The sequence below is a fragment of the Thamnophis elegans genome, chromosome 9 (genome assembly GCF_009769535.1).
Source record: "Thamnophis elegans isolate rThaEle1 chromosome 9, rThaEle1.pri, whole genome shotgun sequence".
NCBI lineage: Eukaryota > Metazoa > Chordata > Lepidosauria > Squamata > Colubridae > Thamnophis > Thamnophis elegans.
Window position 1 is genome coordinate 11,208,532 of NC_045549.1, and position 24,162 is coordinate 11,232,693.

General features: G+C 39.0%; 1 protein-coding gene across 3 annotated transcripts; it reads right to left on the bottom strand.

Moving 5' to 3' along the window:
- Positions 1-1,372: 1,372 nt before the first annotated feature.
- Positions 1,373-15,191, bottom strand: LOC116512854 (placenta-specific gene 8 protein-like). 3 transcript variants are annotated; one of them, XM_032223514.1, is made up of 4 exons: positions 15,040-15,191; positions 8,193-8,308; positions 6,867-6,991; positions 1,373-2,495 (listed from the first exon to the last, which is right to left on the bottom strand). In XM_032223514.1, exons 2-4 carry the CDS (start codon positions 8,293-8,295, stop codon positions 2,391-2,393), a joined length of 333 nt encoding a protein of 110 aa, XP_032079405.1. In that variant the 5' UTR covers positions 8,296-8,308; positions 15,040-15,191; the 3' UTR covers positions 1,373-2,390. The 3 variants fall into 3 exon arrangements, with proteins under 3 accessions (XP_032079405.1, XP_032079406.1, XP_032079407.1); XM_032223515.1 differs by lacking the exon at positions 15,040-15,191 and adding an exon at positions 14,918-15,017; XM_032223516.1 differs by lacking the exon at positions 15,040-15,191 and adding an exon at positions 10,602-10,622.
- Between the last annotated feature and the right edge of the window lie 8,971 nt (positions 15,192-24,162).

The following is a 24,162-nucleotide window of genomic DNA, read 5'->3' on the forward strand; positions in this document are numbered from 1 at the left end:
TGGAGAACAGAGGAATCAAGCGGCGGAATTAAATTTGGAATGGTTTTAGACAGTGGTTATCTTACTTTTTAAATGTTATCTTCATGGATGGAATTTATGCAAGCCTTTTAAAACAAATGGATTAAGTTTTCTTCCATTTTTTTAATTATTCTCCTTAATCTATGGTCTAAAATTTTCCTCTTTCATTACTATGGGTGTTCTTCTAACCCATTTAAAAACTGGAGTCTCTTTTTAAACTTGAAATACAAAAAAGATACAAAAAGAAATAAGGAAATTTGCAACAATAACACTGCTACTTGGAGGCTGGAAGGTTTGTGTATTGGAGTTTGTGTATTGGAAACGGAGCACTATTTTTTTTTTTTGAAAGGCCAGTATGTGCTTATGTATTAAATTTTGGTATATTTTATGATGAAGGACGCTTAAACAACTATAGTCAAATGAAAATGGAGATATCATGGTGACATGTATAAACATTTGAGTTAAAATGCTTGAGTTAATATGAATTATGTTTGTTGACTGTGGAAGAGATGCACGAAAGTCTTTTGTAACCAACTGATACGCTTTCTACAGCATGTAAAGGATGTTGTGTTTGTTTTAAATTAAAAATAAAAAAAAATTATTCAAAAGAAAAGAAAAGAGAGGGAGATGCTGAAAGTCCCTGGTTTTATGCCCTCTCCAGCCTTCGATCTTGATCTTGTATTCAGATTGGTTGTCAGACTCCCATGGAGCCATGCAGATGCAACTCTCTAGGCTGTGCTTTGAGACCAAGTTTGGTTGCCTTGCTGGCTGATGTAATTTTCCCAGATGCCTTGTGGTGAGTTTCTGTAGAAGGCCAATCCTACCTTTGTTATGTAGAGTAGACTAGCTCAGGCTTTTTAATGGCCCATTGACAAAGGCGGCGACTATTAAGAGGGAGTCTCTTTCCTGCCTAAAAACATGTTTCTCCATTTCTTATCCAGGGAAATATAATATTCTGCCTTTTTAATATTTCCCAGGATAATTCATTTTTCTAAGGGAGGGGTGGGTGTTAACTTCCTACCGAGAGTTGCCAAGAGCCAACGTTGACTCAAAGGAAATTAAAACAAAAACCACACAATCACATTGTCCATTCTTTCCATTGTGTTGATTGGAAACCAGGACAATTGCTAAGAGTGACATTAGTATCCATTGATGTTATTTGCGGAATTCCAGTACAAAAATAAAAGATTTGTCCCAATCATCCTGTCCCACTTGATTTATACCAATGAAACTCTTCGCCTTTAGATTAATAGATTAATAAAGTAACCACCACACCATAAAAACAGCCTAGCAAATTAACACTGACTGCTTTCCCCTAGAACAGAATAATATTAGAAACAATCAAAACGTGAGATAAGAAACACAAGACTGTTTTTATTGTTTTTATTAATTTCTAGGTAAATTCTACATACGGAATGGGATATTCAGTATAATTGAACAAACAGTAATATTTTCCAGACTGCCTTTCTCCCAAATTAATTACAATATCACTTAACATATAAAGTATGAACCACTTATTCTCACACATGGCTCTGGCCTATGTATTTCTGAAATAGGCAGACTTCTAAAGCACTCAAGTTGCTAAGAAGGGAAAGCATTCAGATTATTATATTTGAGGTTACTGATAATTTATTTTTGTCCTTTGGTTTTACCATAAGCTGCTTTACGGGACAGACTATAATGCATCGGTGAATACAGTATAATGTTGGTTAGAAACCAAATACTAACAGGATCTGAGAGGAAGTAGCCAATAAAGCTTTCAGGGCTATGTTTGACCACAAAACCTTTACTATTGTGAGTTTCACAGCGCATTTAAAGGCACTAGGACAGTTTTTTTTAAAAAGGAACACAATCTAAATGAGCATGCCTCCATTTCTTCAGTACAGCTGGTCGACTTATAATAGTTTATTTGGTGAGTGTTCGAAGTCACTTATGACCATATTTCACACTTATGTCTGTTGCAGCATCTCCATCAGTGGTGGGTTTCCATATTTTTCCCCCCTATTGGTTTAGTAGCCCTAAAACAGGAAAGGCAGAATGGTATATCCGCCAATAAATCTTCAAAGTCTAGTAGGGTTTTTATTTTTTTTTATTCTTAATTATTTAATAGCAGCTGCAACCAAAATGTTTTGTTTTCCATTTTAAAAGTAATAGGGAGAACAAGCAAAGACAAGATAAACAAGACCAAGTTTTTGTGTGACTGGATTTTGAGCTCTGAATCGGCGCTAAAATTTAATTAAGAATATGCTTAGATTATAAAGCAAGAGCGCCTCTAAATAATAGTACTTCCTACAAACTACTCTACTGCATCTTACTTCTCAGAATTCTCATGGAAAAAAGGAGAAATGTAAAGAAGCTTGGGATGAAGTCTTCTAGAACGTCCCCATTGCTTTCCTCAGTTTGATATCTCTCTGGATTTGGCAGAGGGAACAAAGGGGGCAACACCCCACAATGCAGAAATCCTCACAGATGGATCCCTGTTGAAAAGAAAAGAAACCCAATGAATCAATAACCTTTTCAATAGAATAGAATAGAATGGGATATGAATAGAATAGAATAGAATGGGATATGAATAGAATAGAATGGGATATGAATAGAATAGAATGGGATATAAGTAGAATAGAATGAATGGGATAGGAATAGAATAGAATGGGATATGAGTAGAATAGAATGAATGAAATATGAATAGAATAGAATAGAATATGAATAAAATAGAATAGAATAGATGGAATGGGATATGAATTAAATAGAATAGAATAGATATGAATAGAATAGAATAGATGGAATGGGATATTAATAGAATAAAATAGAATAGATGGAATGGGATATGAATAGAATAGAATAATATAGAATAGATGGAATGGGAATGAATAGAATAGAATGGGATATGAATAGAATGGGATATGAATAGAATAGAATAGAATGGGATATGAATAGAATAGAATAGATGGAATGAGATATGAATTGAATAGAATAGAATAGAAGAAGAGAATAGATGGAATGGGATATGAATAGAATAGAATAGAAGAAGAGAATAGATGGAATGGGATATAAATAGAATAGAATAGATGGAATGAGATATGAATAGAATAGAATAGAAGAAGAGAATAGATGGAATGGGATATGAATAGAATAAAATAGAATAGATGGAATGGGATATGAATAGAATAGAATAATATAGAATAGCTGGAATGGGAATGAATAGAATAGAATGGGATATGAATAGAATAGAATAGAATAGATGGAATGGGATATGAATAGAATAGAATAGAATAAAATAGAATAGATGGAATGGGAATGAATAGAATAGAATGGGATATGAATAAAATAGAATAGAAATCTTTATTGGCCAAGTGTAATTTGGACACAGAAGGAATTGGTCTTTGGTGCTTATGGTCTCAGTGTACATAAAAAGGAAAGATACATTCATCACGAATCATAAGGTACAACGCTTAATGATAGTCATAGGTTACAAATAAGCAATCAAATCATACTAGGAAACAATCAATATAAATCGCAAGGATACAAGTAACCAAGCCATACAGTCATAAGTGGGAGGAGATGGTTGATAGGAACAATGAGAAGATTAATAGTAATAGTAATGCCGACTTAGTAAAACCATGACGTACAGATATGGAATCATGAAAAGCTAACTCTCTTGGATGGAAGCAGTCCTTGACTTACAATAGTTTATTTAGTGACCGTTCAAAGTTTCAAAGCAGCAGAGCAGGCGGGCATGGTCCCACAGGTTACAATCTTTAATCCCTGGGACTTGTAACATATATACTGCCTTCTCATCCTTATGGGCCAGGGAGATGTGATAGTTATGTTTGACATGAAAGTGTCATTTTTATTTTCATTCCTCTAATTCTGCAAGATTATGGTCTGCTGTAGATACCAAATGAAAGAATTAGCTGTTCGCTTCAGAGTTACAATGGCACTGAAAATGTGACTTTTATGATCGTTTTTCAAAATTGCCACCTTTTGTCGTATCCCCCGAATCAAAATTCAGATGCTTGGCAACCGGTTCGTATTTATGACGGTTAGGGGTCATGTGATCCCTTTTTGTGACAACTGCAGTGATTCACTTAACCCGCTGTGGCCAGAAAGGTTGTAAAATGGGGCAAAACCCACTTAGCGGATTTCTCACTTAACAATAGACATCCATTACATTATGAAAGCCTATTTTTAAAAGATCCACTTTACCCATCGCCAGTGGCAGCAGCAACACAATCAAATTAACCACATGATCAGCTCCATTTCTATTTGTAGTCCTCAGGCCCACCAAGGAGGTCTTTTTTTCATGGTCCCGCAGATGACAAACCTTAATCCATGGGACTTGGAACAGGTACTGGGCCAGGTTGGTGTGATAGTTACGTTTGGCATAGAACAAGTGCCATTTTCATAACTATAATTCTGAAAGATTTTATGGACTGCTGCAGATAACAAATGAAAGAATTATCTGTTCACATCCCAGGTCAGGTTTTTATTTTCTCACAAATTTCTGGATTGTGTATGCGGTGTCTTTCTGAGCAGGTAGCAATAGCAATAGCAGTTAGACTTATATATCGCTTCATAGGGCTTTCAGCCCTCTCTAAGCGGTTTACAGAGTCAGCATATCGCCCCCACAGTCTGGGTCCTCATGTCACCCACCACGGAAGGATGGAAGGCTGAGTCAACCTTGAGCCGGTGAGATTTGAACAGCCAAACTGCAGAACTGCAGTCAGCTGAAGTAGCCTGCAGTGCTGCATTTAACCACTGCGCCACCTCGGCTCTCGCAGGTCTAGGACACCTTGTCACATCCAACATGCCCAGGCCAACACACTGCAGGACAACTCGCTGTGGTCAACTCACCAAGGATAATTTGCCATAGGACAAGAATTACCCTGATATTGAAGAAGTGATGGAATAGAGCCGAGGTGGCGCAGTGGTTAGGGTGCAGTACTGCAGACCACTTCAGCTGACTGTTATCTGCAGTTCAGCGGTTCTAATCTCACCGGCTCAAGGTTGACTCAGCCTTCCATCCTTCCGAGGTGGGTGACATGGGGACCCAGACTGTGGGGGCGATATGCTGACTCTGTAAACCGCTTAGAGAGGTCTGAAAGCCCTATGAAGTGGTATATAAGTCTAACTGCTATTGCTATTGCTAGAATCACTGGAGAAAGGATGCCAAAGGAGGGGCAAAATGAAATGTGAATAACCAAATTTAAAATAATTTTTAAAATATATCTTAAATAATTAGATTGAGTTGTTGAATTTTCCCTTGGCGAGTTGGCCATGGCAAGTTATCCTCCAGCAAATTGGTTGCCCCAGTCTGTTTCTGGTATTTCTCTCCAATTTCACAAGTATTTCTTAATATTCTAGTGTGGTTTTTCGGTGGGGTTTTAACTAGCATTTATAAACCTGAAGTTTGCCTAGTCTTAGGTAAAGTAAAAAGTAAAGTAAAGTATAGTAAAGTAAAAAGTAAAGTAAAGTAAAGTAAAGTAAAGTAAAGTAAAGTAGTAAAGTAAAAAGTAAAGTAAAGTAAAGTAGTAAAGTAAAGTAAAAAGTAAAGTAAAGTAAAGTAAAAAGTAAAGTAAAGTAAAGTAAAAAAGTAAAAAAGTAAAAAGTAAAGTAAAGTAAAGTAAAGAGTAAAGTAAAGTAAAAAGTAAAAAGAAGTAAAAAGTAAAAAAAGTAAAAAGAAGTAAAAAGTAAAAAAAGTAAAAAGTAAAAAGTAAAAAGTAAAAAGTAAGTAAAGTAAAGTAAAGTAAGTAAAGTAAAGTAGTAAAGTAAAGTATAAAGTAAAGTAAAGTAAAGTAGTAAAGTATAAAGTAAAGTAAAGTAAAAAGTAAAGTAAAGTAAAGTAAAAAGTAAAAAGTAAAAAGTAAAAAAAGTAAAAAGAAGTAAAAATTAAAAAAGTAAAAAGTAAAAAGTAAAAGTAAAAAGTAAAAAGTAAAAAGTAAAAAGTAGTAAAAAAGTAAAAAAGTAAAAAAGTAAAAAAGAAGTAAAAAAGAAGTAAAAAAGTAAAAAAGTAAAAAAGTAAAAAAGTAAAAAAGTAGTAAAAAAGTAAAAAAGTAAAAAAGTAAAAAAGTAAAAAAGTAAAAAAGTAAAAAAGAAGTAAAAAAGTAAAAAAGTAAAAAAGTAAAAAAGTAAAAAAGTAAAAAAGTAAAAAAGTAAAAAAGTAAAAAAGTAAAAAGTAAAAAGTAAAAAGTAAAAAGAAAAGTAAAAAGTAAAAAGTAAAAAGTAAAGTAAAGTATAAAGTAAAGTAAAGTAGTAAAGTAAAAAGTAAAGTAAAGTAAAGTAAAGTAGTAAAGTAAAGTAAAAAGTAAAGTAAAGTAAAAAGTAAAGTAAAAAAGTAAAAAAGTAAAAAGTAAAGTAAAGTAAAGTAAAGTAAAGTAAAAAGTAAAGTAAAGTAAAGTAAAAAGTAAAAAGAAGTAAAAAGAAGTAAAAAGTAAAAAAAAGTAAAAAGAAGTAAAAAGTAAAAAAAGTAAAAAGTAAAAAGTAAAAAGTAGTAAAAAGTAAAAAGTAAAAAGTAAGTAAAGTAAAGTAAAGTAAGTAAAGTAAAGTAGTAAAGTAAAGTATAAAGTAAAGTAAAGTAGTAAAGTAAAGTATAAAGTAAAGTAAAGTAAAGTAAAAAGTAAAGTAAAGTAAAGTAAAGTAAAAAGTAAAAAGTAAAAAGTAAAAAAAAGTAAAAAGAAGTAAAAATTAAAGTAAAAAGTAAAAAGTAAAAGTAAAAAGTAAAAAGTAAAAAGTAAAAAGTAAAAAGTAGTAAAAAGTAAAAAGTAAAAAGTAAAAAGTAAAGTAAAGTAAAGTAAAGTAAAGTAAAGTAAAAAAGTAAGTAAAGTAAAGTAAAGAAGTAATCTACTTACAGGGATATTGTATTTTGTCCTATAGACAGATCGCATAGGCACAGTTGGACCACACAAACAACATTCATCCATATCTGAAGCAACTCGGCATCCCAAACAAGGGTAGCAGAAAAATCCACAGAGACCTATAGAGATGAGGGGGAAAAAACAACACTGTAGAAATATTTTGGCCAGGCGCAAAATATGCTATTTGTGCAACATCAACATTGTGAATGCAAATGCTAGTTAAGGCATCACCTAGCAGTGGGGAGGGCTGAAAAAACTAATGTACACACCACGTTAAATTAAAAGCACACTCCATTGTATTTTTCTGTATACTGATGTTCCTAACTATTATGAAATAGAATTAAGGAAATTACTGTCGGAGAGAGACTGGCTGAGCCAGGGAGTGGAATCAAACAGGGAACTAATCTGGAATCCTTACATGGGCATAAGAGAATGAAGTCTGATCTTCCCTGAATGTTGCTTAACCTTATCTAGTCTCACCAGTGCAAATCGCCTGTCTAAGAATCTTCCTGTTTTAGAGGCCTGTGTAATAAAATAGCTAATTGAATTTTTCACACGTGGATTGATTGTGCCTAACAATTACCAATAGAAGAAAATGTTTGTAACTCACATCGGAGCTGTTGTGTCCTTGGTGATCTCTGAACTTGGTTGTTTTCTTGCAGATATTTCATTACCCAAGTAACTAACATCTTGTATTACTAGCATGGATGCTGTCCTAGCATTTATGATATTCCCTACCTTGGTAATGAAACACGTACAAGACAACAACCAAACTCCCAAAGCAGCAAGGACCCCTCATTATGAACATTAAAATTGAAAACATTAAGAGAACATCCTATTGCTTTCTTTAAAAAACCATTTAGCATAATTCTTCAGGTGTGCAGCATCAGGCGCAGAAAACCAGGTGCCAGAATAGAGTTTATGTCATGCTTTGTACCAGAATCTGATCTACTAATGGTCAAGGCAGAAAGGTGCTAAAACAAAATTCATGGGGGACTGGATTTAAATCTCCTGTGGGAGCATAACGATTCCAAACTTATGGTGCGTTTCACCCCACCCACAGGCTTAGCCTGGTCATCTCCTTCATGTAGAACTTTAAAGTTCCATACACAACTTTTAATAGTATAGAAGCTGTGTCTCCCTTTATATCCTGCCATCCTAATTCCAATCCAGGGGGCTGTTCAATAATTAAGCCTCCATTGCTCAAATCATAAAGAATAATTTAATTCTGCAACCTATCCAGTCTGGAAGGATATTCAGCCCATTCTTCCCAAGAAGCCTTCCAAAACCCCACTTTCAGTTATTGGTCTGCTTACTTACAGACTTCACAATCGCTAAAGCAGTCACATAACTCCGTTTGCCAATAATTTCTGTTCGGCTGGGCCATCTGTGGCTGAGTGACAATTGGTGGCTGAATATTCATGGTGGACAATTTTCTAAGAAAAAGAAAGAAGAGAGTCAAAAAGAGCAGAGATTAATGTACAAGCTTGGTAGAAAGCAGGAGTAAAATGCTACCGGTTCACACCGGTTCATGCAATTGTTGGAAGCATTCCCCCCCCCCTTTTAAAGCATTTTTTCCCCTGCCTATTCGCCCCAGCCGGCAGGAAAAAAATGCTTTAAAAAGTGGGAGGGAAAAGGTTCCATGACAATCAGTTGTGCTGTGCGATCATGGGGACGTTTTTCTCCACTTTTTAAATAATTTTTTTACTATCTATTCACCTGAACCAGTAGTAAAAAAAAATGCTTTAAAAAGTGAAAAGGAAGGTTCCCACGATCGCACGGCACAGCTGAGCCTTTTTTCGCCACTTCTTAAAGCATTTTTTACTCCCAGTTCAGGCGAATAGGTAGTAAAAAATGTTGTAACGTTTTTTAAAAGTTGGCCACGCCCATCCAGTCCCATGACTCCCCCGCCAAGCCCCACCCACCAAGTCACACCCAGAGAACCAGTGGCAATTTTTTTTTTACTTTTCACCCTTAGTTAAGGTGACCAGATTTTCAGATTGGTAAAGAGGGACACCATTGACCGGGGAGGGGGGGGGGCTTGATTAAAAATTTTATATTTTGTCAAAAGGTCACCCCAGGACACTGAAACCAGCATAAATACGAATCTGTTGCCAAACAAAATTTTGATCACGCGACCATGAGGATGCTGCAAAGGTCGCTAAGTGTGAAAAATGATCGCAACGGTCGCTAAGTGTGAAAAATGGTCGCAACCGTCGCTAAGTGTGAAAAATGGTCATCAGTCACTTTTTTCAATGCCATTGTAACTTTGGTCACTAAATGCTATATGTTAGGTTACTTAAGAATATATATACCTCAGAATCAGATACAACATCCACATCATTTCCAACTGAGTCAATAAAATCATATGCCATGCCAAAACTATTTTAAATAAAGATATGAAATTAATCAAGTATTGCATTTATTTTTCAAAATGAATGTACAATTTTTTTTTTATTATTTAAGTTTTGTACGCCATCTTTTCATCTTCAAGGTATTCAAAGCAGCTAGCAGATTTTTTTAAAATTGAAATCTACTTAAAAACTGGTGTTAATCTAATTCAAAAAGCCTGGCTAAAAAAAGGGAATTATCCTTTTCTAAAACCAAAAAAGAAAGAAGAACTGCATAGCTTTCAAATGTAATCCAAATTATATATCTAAACAACACTATAAATCATTTAAATACCAGAAGATTCGAGCATTGTTTTTTCTGATCTCTTGGCAGAAAGGATGTGTACTGGCATTTTATGGAATTTAAAATGATTAAGTCCATGACACAAATTGCACAATAGGAAATCCAGGCCAGAATGCATTTAACTCATTGTATCACCAGGGACCAGAATTTAGCAGGCCCAGGGAAAAAAAGTAGGTAAAGCCACTTTATAGCTAAATTTGATACCATTAAAAATTAAATAGGATAGAAATCTGTTGTTTATAATTTACCCAGTTGTGCCATGTAGTCCACCCCACTCCTTTCGCCGGCGTTAGCCCGCTGCACCAAGGGGGCATGTAAGAGGGAGGGGGAAAAACGAGGAGATACGGCCACAGCTAAGCACGCAGCAACCTCGACGTCTAAGTGGGCGAATCCACAGCAGTCCTCTCCTTCCTGCATGCATCCCACTGATTAAAGTGCTTTCTCTGGCCCGCCCGATCTCTGCTGCGGGCGAAAGGGAGCTGGGAGGACAGGAGATTCATCCCTGCACGCATCCCACTGAAAGTTCTTTAGTCAGTGGTGTGTGTGCTGGGAGGAATCTCTCTTCTCCCTGCGCGCACCCCACTGGTGCCCGCATCAGAGCTTGGGCGTGATTCAGGCGAAGGAAAGGACTTTTCTTTCGCCGACATCAGAGCTCGGGCGACCCCTTTTCTTCCTACCTCCTTCCCTCTTTTCTCCCTCCCTTCTTCTTTTTCTTCCTTTCTTCTTCCATCTTCCTCCTTCTCCTTCCATTCTTTCTCCTTCCTTCTATCTTTTCTCCTTCCATCTTCTCCTCCCCCTCCCTTCTTCTTTTCCTTCCCCCCTCCCTCCTTCCTTCCTCTCCTTCCCACTCCTTGCAACTGCAATCGGAACCGCAGATAGGGAAGAAGAGGAGGAAGCGGTGGCCGAGCCGAATCCTTTTGAGAGGGGACGGGCATGACCTGGGAGACACAGGGAAACTCTGCAAAGGGGGAGAAGGAGAGGAGGGCCGTCTCCTCCTCTCAGCGCCTCCCGATTCCCACCAGTACCGTAACTCACCAGTTAAGCTGCAGCAAGCAAAAGACGAAATGAAATGGAGACTCGCGCAGTAAGCTAAGTGGACTCCAGCCAATCAGTGAGCTGGCTGGGATGGAAAACTGCGTGCTTAAGGTTTTCCATCCCAGCCAGCTCACTGATTGGCTGGAGTCCAGGCCAATCAGTGAGCGGCAGGCTGGGCTGGCTTAGATTTTTAGTGTAGATAGAACGGAACGAGCGAGCGAGCTAGCAGCTGATGGGCGGGGGAGCGAGGGAGCTGCGAGCGCCAAAATAAAGCAGTTTTTTTTAAGAACGGCCCGGGACGCGGGAAAAATTATGAAAAGGCGTGCCTGTCCCGCCAAATGCAGGACGTCTGGTCACCCTAGTACTGGGCCTAAAAACAGAGCCTTGAGTTATCCGCTGTATACGTCCCTCCAAGTAGATGCAGTTCCATTGAGGACTACAGGTTGTGTGCATTTGGTCAGCCAGTCATAAATAGATCTGGTGGTAATGATACCTTACCCACATTTTTTTATTCTTACCACGTAGGTTGTGGCCTACTTTATCAAATGCGTTACTGAAGTCCAAGTAAATTATATCCACAAAATTTCTCTGGTCCACCAATGTTGTCACTTTGTCAAAGAATGCAATAAGATTTGTCTGGCATGATCTGTTTTTGACAAACCCATGTTGGCTTTTGGTTATGACTTTGTTTGCCTCGAAGTATTCGCTGATTGATTACTTGATATCTTTTTTCAGAATCTTCCCAGGAATTGAGGTCAGGCTGATAGAGCTGTAGTTTCCAGGATCTGATTTTTTTCCCTTTTTTGAAAATGGGAACTCTATCAGCTCTTTTCCAGTGTTCTGGTAGTTCCCTGGTGCTCCAGGATCTTTGAAAGGTATAGTTCAATGGTTCTGAGATCATGTCTATCAGTTCCTTTAGAAGTTTGGGGAGTAATCCATCTGGTCCTGGTGATTTGAACTCGTCTAGGGAAAACAGGTGTTCATTTACCATTTTCTTCCCTATTTTAAAGTGTCCCTAATCTGTATTTTGTGGTGCTGTTTTTGATAGGCTGAACCAGAGGTGGGTTTCTGCCGGTTTGGCCCAGATCGAGAAAATCGGTAGTAAACAAAATGGAAACCCACCACTGGGTTGAACTATTTTATTTTTCCCTTGGTGTAAAGAAACCAAAAACGATTTAAGTAGATCTGCTTTCTCCCTGATGCTTGTCACTTCCTTAACACTTTCTCAATTTATAGACTGGGCTTTTATAATCTCACTTTTCAAAATTTCCCAAGCTTCTTGAGTTATTTTCCCCTTGAGGATTCTCATCCATGGAATCCTTTCCATGCTCTCTCTAAGTTTATTGAAATTAGCTCTCTTGCAGGGACAACTGTAAGGGAGGGAAGCTTCATTTAATATCTGCAGAGTGTCTTATCAGGTATATTGCAAGCAGCACAGACCCTTCATGGGGCTAGACAAACTAGGTTGTCTTCTTGAATGGATGGAAACTAATCAAGGAAAGAAGCAACCTAGAACTGAGGATAAATTTCCTGACAGTTAGAAAAATTAATCAGTAGAAAAACTTGCCTCCAGAAGTTGTGAGTTCTTCAACACTGGAAGTTTTTAGTAAGATGTTGGATAGCCATTGGTCTGAAATGGGATAGAGTTTCCTGCGCGACGAGGTAGGACTACAAGATCTCCGTGGTCCCTTTCTTCTGTTCTGTTCTATTCCATTCCATTCCATTTATATCTCGTTCCATCTATTCTGCTCTATTCTATTCCATCCATCTGTTCTATACTATTTTAGTCATATCCCGTTTCATCTATTCTGCTCTATTCCATTCTATTCCATTCATATCTCGTTCCGTGACCCGTCAAAACCGCGGAGGACAAAATCGCGCTCGACGAAAGCGCACATGTGATGTCATCACAGCGCGACGAAAAAAATTAAAAATTGAAATAAAATTAAAATTAAAGCAAGCCGATTCACATAAAGGTAAGGGTTAGGGTTAGGGTTAGGGTTAGGGTTAGAGCGTTAGGGTTACGTTTAGCGTTAGGTTAAGGGTTAGCGTTAGGTTTAGCGTTACGTTAACGGTTAGGTTTAGGGTTAGATTTAGGGTTAGGTTAAGGGTTAGGTTTAGGGTTAGGTTTAGGGTTAGGTTTGGGGGGGTTAGGGTAAGGTTTTCGCTTTATTTTTACATTTTTCGATCACGCTTTCGTCGAGCGCGATTTTGTCCTCCGCGGTTTTGTGGTGGAACCATCTCGTTCCATCTGTTCTGTTCTGTTCTATTCTGTTCTAATCTTATCCTATCCTTCTATTGGTAGTGCTAATTATCACACTTGTTAAGTAAATAACTGCATTTCCTAAGTATATCTTGTGAAATTAAACTGCCAGTAAGTAGAGATGGTGAAAATGCTCTCATTTCGAAACATACATACAAATCTAACCATAATTTCAATTGGGAAAAAATTGAGACAACTGCAGCATCCTGAGCTCATGTGATCCTCTTTTGCAACCTTCTAAAAAGCAAAACCAATGGCAAAGCCAAGAGTAGGCTAGGTAGAGTAGAGCAGAACAGAACAGTACAAAACAGTTGAAAAGGGACCATGGAGATCTTCTAGTCCAACCCCCTGCTCAAGCAAGAAACCCTATCCCATTTCAGACCAATGGTTGTCCAATCTCTTCTTAAAAACTTCCCGTGTTGAAGCATTCCCAATTTCGGGGGGCAAGTTGTTCCACTGATTAATTGTTCCTAACTATCAGGAAATTTCTTCTTAGTTCTAGATTGTTTATTCCCTTAATTAGTTTCCATCCATTCAAGAAGAAAACCTAGTTTATCTATGGCCATGAAGGGTCTGTGCTGCTTGCAATAGGTGACCATCCTCGACCAGGCCAAATCCAGAAAAACATCAGGGAATTTCTAGAAATTCACTCTGACAAATCAGCCATCAACAGACACATAAACATTATCAACATCTATAGACTATGCAAAGGAATCCATCAACCATCCCAAAAGAGATCAAAAAGACTCCAGCACTTCTCCACCAGCAATCAGCACCCAGATCAGCATAGAGTAGATTAACTCCAAGGTGAACTTCAGACCAACCATCAAGTAAACACTTTCCCAATCAAAAAACTGCCAGAGCCATCAATAAACAACCCAACCCAAGAATCTCTAAGACTGCTCCCACCCACACAGACAGGCAACCCACCAGCATATAAACTGACAGCAAACAGCCCCCCATTACCACACTGATGATGTTACCTAGTTAGGGTAACGAAATGTCTGCATGAAAATAAGCAAGCTTAGAGAGCACCAAGGACCCCTCATTTCAACCCTGGACTACAAGCATTCTCCTTTATTTTCTATTCTATTCTATTTCTATTTCTATTTCTATTTCTATTTCTATTTATTTCTATTTCTATTTCTATTTCTATTCCTATTCCTATTCCTATTCCATTCTTGTTTCTCCCCTTTAAATGCAATAATGTATGGATAATTACATGGCAGCATGAATATTCCATAAATATTCCATAAATAAAAATAAGGATTTCAAAACTTAGGCATTGGGAGGATATAAGGATGGGAATTATACGTGAAACACTTAATTTATCTTAGTCACTTCTTAGCTTTCCTCTACAAAAATGATCATCTTTATATTTGTATTACTTTAGGAATCCACCCTTATTTTCCCCCCAAATTTAAAAAACAAGGACTCAGATGCTGCAATGTAATACAGAATTTCACAAGATGGTCCACAGGAGGGACAGAATCAAACAGGGTGTGTGCGAATTGGCAAGATATCCAAACGACCTGATCTTCCCAAAACAAAGAATAGCTTTCTGCAGAGCCAGATTTAACATTCTCCCTTCAGCACTCCTCCAGGGCAGGTATAAGAGAACACCTATTGCAGAACGGGTTTGTATATGTGGTAAAGGAGAAGTGGAAGATAATTCACATGTTTTATTACACTGCGAGCTATACAGAGCTTGTAGGTCTGCACATATTCTCCCCTTATTAGAGAGATTGCCAGGGAGGGCAGACAATTTTTATCTAGGCTTTCTCCTTCAGGACACTAACCCGGTTACCACGTATGCAGTGGCAAAGTTCTGCGTGGCTGCAATGTCCATAAGACAAAAATTGGCTACAGCAGTATAGTTGTCATCTGGTAACAATTGTCTGGACATATCTTTAACAATCTTTGGACCATTGTATTTACTCCTATGCTTAAAAGCGTTGCACCTAGGTAAAGCAGGGAGTGACCCGAACAATCTGACATATTGTAAAAATTAATGTATATTGCTGGTCTTTGACCGTAATAAAGATTTACTTACTCACAAGATGGTCTTTCAACAACCAGATCCAGGGAGATTTAAAAACTCGGAAAACTTTATCAACTTAGAATAAATGCAAAAGCAAAGCCAGAAAGATGTCAAAGAAGGCAAGATTTTCAAACCTTTTTTTCCCCCCGCTTTTTCTTTTCTTCCTCTTCTGGCTTCTCTTTGCCGAGCTGTAATAAACTCTGCCCACTGGATTCTTTCTGCTTTTGAGGTTTAGCACTGAAGGGAAATGAAGTTACTAAACCATTTCCTTTGATATTTTTCAAAATGAGGAAGTAATTTTTTGTTTCAGCCAAATGGGCCTTTTTTGTTTCCAAAAAAAAAACAAACCCTCAGGGAAAAAAAACACATATGAATATTGTAGGAGGAGAAACAAAAATTGGTTCTGATGAAATCAAGAGATGTGATGAATTGGAAATGCTTAGAAAATTATCTGTAAATCGATTCTTCCTTGTCCCGTCTTTAAAAACAATGCTGATATTTCTGCCTGTTTTCCGTTTCAGGTTCCAGGGGTCAAACAGTAGATCCCCCACTATTTCTGACTCTTCCAACACCTCTGATCACAGATGGTCCTTGATCTAGAACAGGGGTGTCAAACTCAAAGGGCCTGCAAAGAGCAAAATGCTTCTGCTAGCAAAAATGGGGTGTGGGGGTGCTGTGCCCAGCCTCCAAGCAACCCATTTTGGTTCCAGAGTTTTCCAAGCGGCCCTCCAGACAACCAACCAGGCCCAAAATGGGGCCTCCAGAGTGCCCCAGGAGGCCAGCCTTGACTCAGGTTATAAAAGGGAGGAATTTAAAATATTTAACCTTTTAGGGTTGTAGGATTCTGCTACTATAGCCAATGTCAACAATTAATACCTGGTTTCCTCGAAAATAAGACCTCCCCAGATAATAAGCCCAATTGGGCTTTTGAGCGCATGTGCTAAAATAAGCCCTCCCCTGAAAATATTGCAACACAGAAGCAGCCATGAGGTGACCACGTTTGCTGCCTCCTGTACCTCAAAAATAATAAGACCTCCCCGAAAATAAGGCCAAGCACTTATTTCGGGGGTAAAAAGAAAATAAAACCCTGTCTTATTTTGGGGAAAACACCGTAGTTTTAGTCTTCTTATGGAGTCAGTTTTTTGATCTGGTCTCTCTCATAAGGTGATCAAGTAGATCAAGTAGATCAAGTAAGCATTAAAAAGACAAAATCACAGAAATGTACGCCTATTTTTATAATGTATAAAAATACCATGTGTGTGGAGGTGTGGTCCCGTGTCATGCCCACCCCATCCATGCCCATCTTGGCCACACCCAGCGCCCCCCCCCCCGGTCCTCAGAGGTCAAACACAACCCTGATATGGTCCTCAATGAAATTGAGTTTGACAGCCCTGATCTAGAACCAGTGGTGTGATTCAGCTATGCGGGAGAACCGGTTGTTAACTTTCTAAGCAGTTCAGAGAACCAGTTGTTGGAAGAAATCTCATTTTGTTTTTTTCCACTTTACAGGCTAATATGGTAAGGAAGGCAGGAAGGTTTTCTTCTTGAATGGATGGAAACTAATCAAGGAGAGAAGCAACTTAGAACTGAGGAGAAATTTTCTGACAGTTAGAAAAATTAATCAGTGGAACAACTTGCCTCCAGAAGTTGTGAATGCTCCAACACTGGAAGTCTTTATAAAGATGTTGGATAGCCATATGTCTGAAATGGGATAGTTTCCTGCCTGGACAGGGGGTTGGACTAGAAGATCTCCATAGTCCCTTTCTTCTATCCTATCCTATCCTATCCTATCCTATCCTATCCTTCTATTGGTAGTGCTAATTGTCACATTTGTTGAGTGATTAACTGCAGTTCTTAAAAATATGTTGCGAAACTGAACTGCCAGTAAGTGGACATGGCAGAAACACTCTCATTTCGCAACATATACATAGATTTAATTAAGGTTTCAATTGGAAAAATTCAAGACAGCTGCAGTGTCCTGTCCTCATGTGATCCCCTTTTGCAAATTTCTAAGAATCTGAGCGAATGAGGAAGCCAGATTCAGTAAATAATCATGTTACTAACAACAACTATGTTATTATCTTAACAACTGCAGTGATTAACTTAACAAGGGTGGCAAGGAAGATTGTAAAATGGGGCAAAACTCATTTAACAAATGTCTCATTTAGCAACATAAATTTGGGGCTCTATTGTGGTCATAGGTTGACGACTATCAATAGAGTAGAGTAGGTTAGGTAGAGTAGAGCAGAACAGAACAGTTGAAAAGGGACCATGGAGATCTTCTAGTCCAACCCCCTGCTCAAGCAAGAAACCTTATCCCATTTCAGACCAATGGTTGTCCAATCTCTTCTTAAAAACTTCCCGTGTTGAAGCATTCCCAATTTCGGGAGGCAAGTTGTTCCACTGATTAATTGTTCCTAACAATTAAGGTTGAGAACCGCTGTTCTAGACAGTGGTGGGATTCAAATAATTTAACAACTGGTTCTTTGCCCTAATGACCAGCTGGGTAGGTGGGGCTCAGTGGTCATGTGACCATATGGGCGTGGCCAATTCAACATCACTCAGGTCAATGGGCGCTTCGCCTTAGCGGTTACAATGTAATGAGGGTTAACTGGAGAGGCAGTTTGTGTATGCAGGACAATAAAGATTAGGCTAGAAACATCACCAGAATGTTTCCTTCCTGCCTTCATTAAGGATTAGCCCTGTAAAGTAGAAAAAAACAAAATGAGATTTCTTCCAATAACCGGTTCTCTGAACTGCTTAGAAAGTTACTAACCAGTTCTCCCAAATAGGTGCGAACTGGCTGAATCCCACCACTGGTTCTAGATCAGGGATGTCAAACACAATTTCACATCAGGGTTGTGTATGACCTCGGAGGGTTGGGGGGAGGCTGGGAGTGGCCGGGTGTGTGTGACACGGGACCACACCTCCACACACATTGTTTTATACACTTGTAAAAATAGACCTACATTTCTGTAAATTTGTTTTTTAAAGCTTACTTGATCACCTCATGAGAGAGAGAGAGAGACCAGATCAGGAAAATGACTCCATAAGAATACTAGAACTATACATTGTTGACATAGGCTATAGCAGTGGTGAAATTCAATTTTTTTTTACTACCGGTTCTGTGGGGGTGGCTTGGTGGGCATGGCAGGGGAAGGATACTCCATAATCTCCAATTCCACCCCACTTTGGGGCCATTCAGAGTTGGTATTTGCTGGTTCTCCAGAACCTGTCAGAACCTGCTGAATTTCACCCCTGGGCTATAGTGGCAGAATCCTTCCAGCCTGAAAGCTAAAATATTGCACCTTTTATAACCTTCTGAGTCAAGGATGGCCACCTGGAGCACTCTGGAGGCCAAAATGGGTTGCATGGAGGCTGTGCACAGCCCCTCCCCCCCCGGCACCCCATTGTTGCTATTAGAGGCACAAAGAAGAACTGAGTGGGCAATTCATTACAGCTCGGCAAAGAGAAGCCAAAAGAGGAAGGAAAGAAGAAGGGGAACAAAAGGTTTGAAATCTTGCTTTCTTTGAAATCTTTCTGCTTTTGCTTTTGCATTTATTCTAAGTTAATAAAGTATTCTGATTTTTTAAATCTCCCTGAATCTAATCTGGTTGTTGAAAGAGCCTCTTGTGACATTCTGTATTATATTACAGAATCTGAGTCCTTATTTTTTAATTTTTTTGGGGGGGGGGGGAATAAGAGTGGTTTCCTAAAGTAACACAAATATAAAAATGATCATTTTTGCAGAGGAAAGCTAAGAAGTGACTAAGATAAATTAAGTGTTTCACATCTAATCCCCATCCTTATATCCTCCCCGTGCCCAAGATTTGAAATCCTTATTTTTATGTATTGAATATCCATGTTGCCTATTTAAGTATCCATGCTAGTGGTAGGTTCCTACCGGTTCAGACTGGTTCAGCTGAACCAGTTGTGGTTTGGTGGCCTGGTTGCTGCTGCTGGAACCAGCAGCAACACAGGCCTGCCACGCTCCCAAACTGGTCCTCTGCGTCCATCTTATTTTTTGGTTCTGCACATGCGCATGGCGCGCCCCCTGATCCATACTGTATTTAAAGGGGAGAAACAAGAATGGAATAGGAATAGGAATAGAATGAATAGAATAGAATGGGATATGAATAGAATAGAATGAAGGGGATATGAATAGAATAAAACAGAATAAAATAGAATGGGATATGAATAGAATAGAATAGAATAGCAAATAAAGGAGAATGTTTGTAGTCCAGGGTTGAAATGAGGGGTCCTTGGTGCTCTCTGAGCTTGCTTATTTTCATGCAGACATTTCGTTACCCTACCTAGGTAACATCATCAGTGTGGTAAGGAGGGCTGTTTGCTGTCAGTTTATATGCTGGTGGGTTGCCTGTCTGTGTGGGTGGGAGCAGTCTTAGAGATTCTTGGGTTGGGCTGTTTATTGATGGCTCTGGCAGTTTCTTGATTGGGGAAGTGTTTACTTGATGGTTGGTCTGAAGTTCACCTTGGAGTTAATCTACTCTATGCTGATCTGGGTGCTGATTGCTGGTGGAGAAGTGCTGGAGTCTTTTTGATCTCTTTTGGGCTGGTTGATGGATTCCTTTGCATAGTCTATAGATGTTGATAATGTCTATGTGTTTGTTGATGGCTGATTTGTCAGAGTGAATTTCTAGAAATTCCCTGATGTTTTTCTGGATTTGGCCTGGTTGAGGATGGTCACCTATTGCAAGAAGCACAGACCCTTCATGGCCATAGATAAACTAGGTTTTCTTCTTGAATGGATGGAAACTAATCAGAGAAATGATGGGGTTGGACTAGAAGACCTCCATGGTCCCTTTCAACTGTTTTGTTCTGTTCTGTTCTACTCTGCTCTACTCTATTGATAGTCCTCAACCTATGACCACAATTGAGCCCAAAATGTATGTTGCTAAATGAGATATTTGCTAAGTGAGTTTTGCCCCATTTTACGACCTTTCTTGCCACATTTGTTAAGTGAATCACTGCAGTTGTTAAGTTAATAACATGTTTGTTAAGTGAATCTGACTTTGCCATTGGCTTTGAGTCTCAGAAAAGTCGCAAAAGGGGATCACATGAGGACGGGACACTGCAGCTGTCTTAAATTTTTTCCAATTGACACTTTGATTAAATTTGTTTATATCTTGCGAAATAAGAGCATTTCCGCCAAGTCTACTTACTGGCAGTTCAGTTTCACATACTTAAAAACTGTGATGATTCACTTATCAAATGTGACAATATGGCAAAACTCACAACAAATGTCTCACATTATCACCTAAATTTTGGACATGCGTAGAAATGTCACGCGTACGACTGCGTACAAACCAGTTGTAAAAAAAAAACGGAAACCCACCACTGGGTTGAACTGTTTTTTTCCCCTTTGTGTAAAGACACCAAAACTATTTTAAGTAGTCCTGTTTTCTCCCTGACGCTTGTCACTTTCTTGCCACTTCCTCAATTTGTAGACTGGGCTTTTATAATCTCACTTTTCAAAATTTCCCAAGCTTCTTGAGTTATTTTCCCCTTGAGGATTCTCATCCATGGAATCCTTCCCATGCTCTCTCCAAGTTTATTGAAATTAGCTCTTTTAAAGTAATCTTAAGGGAGGGGAACCTTCATTTAATATCTGCAGAGTGTCTTATCAGTTATATTGCAAGCAGCACAGACCCTTCATGGGGCTAGACAAACTAGGTTTTCTTCTTGAATGGATGGAAACTAATCAAGGAGAGGAGCAACTTAGAACTAAGAATAAATTTTCTGACAGTTAGAAAAATTGATCAGTGGAACAACTTGCCTCCAGTTGTTATAAGTTTTTAAGAAGATGTTGGATAACCATTTGTCTGAAATGGGATAGAGTTTGCTACCTGAACAGGGAGTTAGACTAGAAGACCTTCAATGCAGTGGTGGGTTCCGGATCCCGTCACAACCAGTACGGTGCAAGGGGGCCTGGTATCCACCACATGAATGTGCGCACCACATGCGCACACGTGCCCACCACCTGCATGTGTCCTTACCTCCTGCAATGCTCTGCAACGCCTCCGCAACACTCCAGCTACTTGGCGGAGTGTCACGCAGGTGCCGTACGTTCTGTGCACGGAAGTTCCGAAGAGCTCAAATACATGTAAGGCAGGCGGGGGGGACAGGAACACTGTACTGGAACGGTACCCAGTGCTCCCGGTAGGCACCGGTACGCCTGTACCGGGGCATACCACCTGCAACCCACCACTGCTCCAATATCCCTTTATTCTATTCTATTCTACTCTACTCTACTCTACTCTATTCTTTCCTATCCTATCCTATCCTATCGCATTCCATTCCATTCCATCTGTTCTGTTTTGTCCTATCCTGTCCTGTCCTATCCTATCCTATTCTATCCTATCCTATCATCTCATTCCATCTGTTCTGTTCTGTCCTGTCCCATCCCATCCCATCCTATCCTATTGCATTCCATTCCATCCGTTCTGTTCTGTTCTGTTCTGTCCTGTCCTATCCTATCACATTCCATTCCATCTGTTCTGTTCTGTTCTGTCCTGTCCTGTCCCGTCCTATCCCATCCCATCCCATCCCATCCCATCCCATCCCATCCCATCCTATTGCATTCCATTCCATTCCATTCCATCTGTTCTGTTTTGTTCTGTCCTGCCCTATCCTATCGCATTCCATTCCATCTGTTCTGTTCTGTCCCGTCCCGTCCCATCCCGTCCCATCCCATCCCATCGCATCCCATCCTATCCCATTGCATTCTATTCCATCTGTTCTGTTTTGTTCTGTTTTGTTCTGTCCTGTCCTGCCCTGCCCTGCCCTGCTCTGCCGTGCCCTGCCCTGCCCTGCCCTGCCCTGCCCTGCCCTGCCCTGCCCTGCCCTGCCCTGCCCTGCCCTATCCTATCCTATCCTATCCTATCGCATTCCATTCCATTCCATCTGTCCTGTCCTGTCCTAATCCTATCCTATCCAATCCAATTTCTTATTCTATCCTATCCTTCTATTGGTAGTGCTAATTGTCACATTTGTTGGGTGATTAACTGCAGTTCTTAAAAATATGTTGCGAAACTGAACTGCCAGTAAGTGGACATGGCAGAAACACTCTCATTTCGCAACATATACATAGATTTAATTAAAGTTTCAATTGGAAAAATTCAAGACAGCTGCAGTGTCCTGTCCTCATGTGATCCCCTTTTGCAAATTTCTAAGAATCTGAGCGAATGAGGAAGCCAGATTCAGTAAATAATCATGTTACTAACAACAACTATGTTATTGACTTAACAACTGCAGTGATTAACTTAACAAGGGTGGCAAGGAAGATTGTAAAATGGGGCAAAACTCATTTAACAAATGTCTCATTTAGCAACATAAATTTGGGGCTCTATTGTGGTCATAGGTTGACGACTATCAATACAGTAGAGTAGGTTAGGTAGAGTAGAGCAGAACAGAACAGTTGAAAGGGACCATGGAGATCCTCTAGTCGAACCCCCTGCTCAAGCAAGAAACCCTATCCCATTTCAGACCAATGGTTGTCCAATCTCTTCTTAAATGCCTCCATTGATGGAGCACCCACAACTTCTGAAGGCAAGCCATTCCACTGGTTGATTGTTCCTAACTGTCGGGAAATTTCTTCTTAGTTCTAGATTGTTTATTCCTTTAATTAGTTTCCATCCATTCAAGAAGAAAACCTAGTTTATCTATGGCCATGAAGGGTCTGTGCTGCTTGCAATATGTGACCATCCTCGACCAGGCCAAATCCAGAAAAACATCAGGGAATTTCTAGAAATTCACTCTGACAAATCAGCCATCAACAGACACATAGACATTATCAACATCTATAGACTATGCAAAGGAATCCATCAACCATCCCAAAAGAGATCAAATAGACTCCAGCACTTCTCCACCAGCAATCAGCACCCAGTTCAGGATAGAGTAGATTAACTCCAAGGTGAACTTCAGACCAACCATCAAGTAAACACTTCCCCAATCAAGAAACTGCCAGAGCCATCAATAAACAGCCCAACCCAAGAATCTCTAAGACTGCTCCCACCCACACAGACAGGCAACCCACCAGCATATAAACTGACAGCAAACAGCCCTCCTTACCACACTGATGATGTTACCTAGGTAGGGTAACGAAATGTCTGCATGAAAATAAGCAAGCTCAGAGAGCACCAAGGACCCCTCATTTCAACCCTGGACTACAAACATTGTCCTTTATTTGCTATTCTATTCTATTCTATTCTATTCTATTCTATTCATATCCCATTCTATTTTATTCTGTTTTATTCTATTCATATCCTATCCTATTCTATCCTATCCTATTCTATTCTATTCTATTCTATTCTATTCTATTCATTCCTATTCTATTCATTCTATTCCTATTCCTATTCCTATTCTTATTCCTATTCCTATTCCTATTCCTATCCCATTCTTGTTTCTCCCCTTTAAATACAGTATGGATCAGGGATGGGTTCTGGCAGTGACTCTACTAAGCTGATAGTCCTCAACCTATGACCACAATTGAGCCCAAAATGTATGTTGCTAAATGAGATATTTGTTAAGTGAGTTTTGCCCCATTTTACAACCTTTTTTGCCACATTTGTTAAGTGAATTATTGAAGTTGTTAAGTTAATAACATGATTGTTAAGTGAATCTGGCTTGCCATTGGCTTTGATTCTCAGAAAGTTGCAAAAGGGGATCACATGAGGACGGGACACTGCAGCCGTCTTACATTTTTTCCAATGGAAACTTTGATTAAATCTGTTTATATCTTGCAAAATGAGAGCATTTCCGTCATGTCTACTTACTGGCAGTTCAGTCTCACAGAACTGCGATGATTCACTTAGCAAATGCGACAATATGGCAAAACTCACAACAAATGTCTCACGTTACCACCTAAATTTTGGACATGCGTAGGAATGTCACTCAAATTTGTAGACTGGGCTTTTATAATCTCACTTTTCAAAATTTCCCAAGCTTCTTGAGTTATTTTCCCCTTGAGGATTCTCATCCATGCAATCCTTCCCATGCTCTCTCTAAGTTTCTAGAAATTAGCTCTCTTAAAGTAATCTTAAGGGAGGGGAACCTTCATTTAATATCTGCAGAGTGTCTTATCAGCTATATTTCAAGCAGCACAGACCCTTCATGGGGCTAGACAAAATAGGTTTTCTTCTTGAATGGATGGAAACTAATCAAGGAGAGAAACAACCTAGAACTAAGAAGAAATTTCCTGACAGTTAGAAAAATTGATCAGTGGAACAACTTGCCTC

Coding starts and splice junctions, on each gene's coding strand:
- LOC116512854 (XM_032223514.1), bottom strand. CDS start 8,295: ATGAATATTCAGCCACCAATTGTCACTCAGCCACAGATGGCCCAGCCG. Junction 6,992..8,192: donor CTTTAGCGATTGTGAAGTCT/GTAAGTAAGCAG, acceptor TCATCTCTATAG/GTCTCTGTGGATTTTTCTGC. Junction 2,496..6,866: donor GGACAAAATACAATATCCCT/GTAAGTAGATTA, acceptor TCTTTTCAACAG/GGATCCATCTGTGAGGATTT.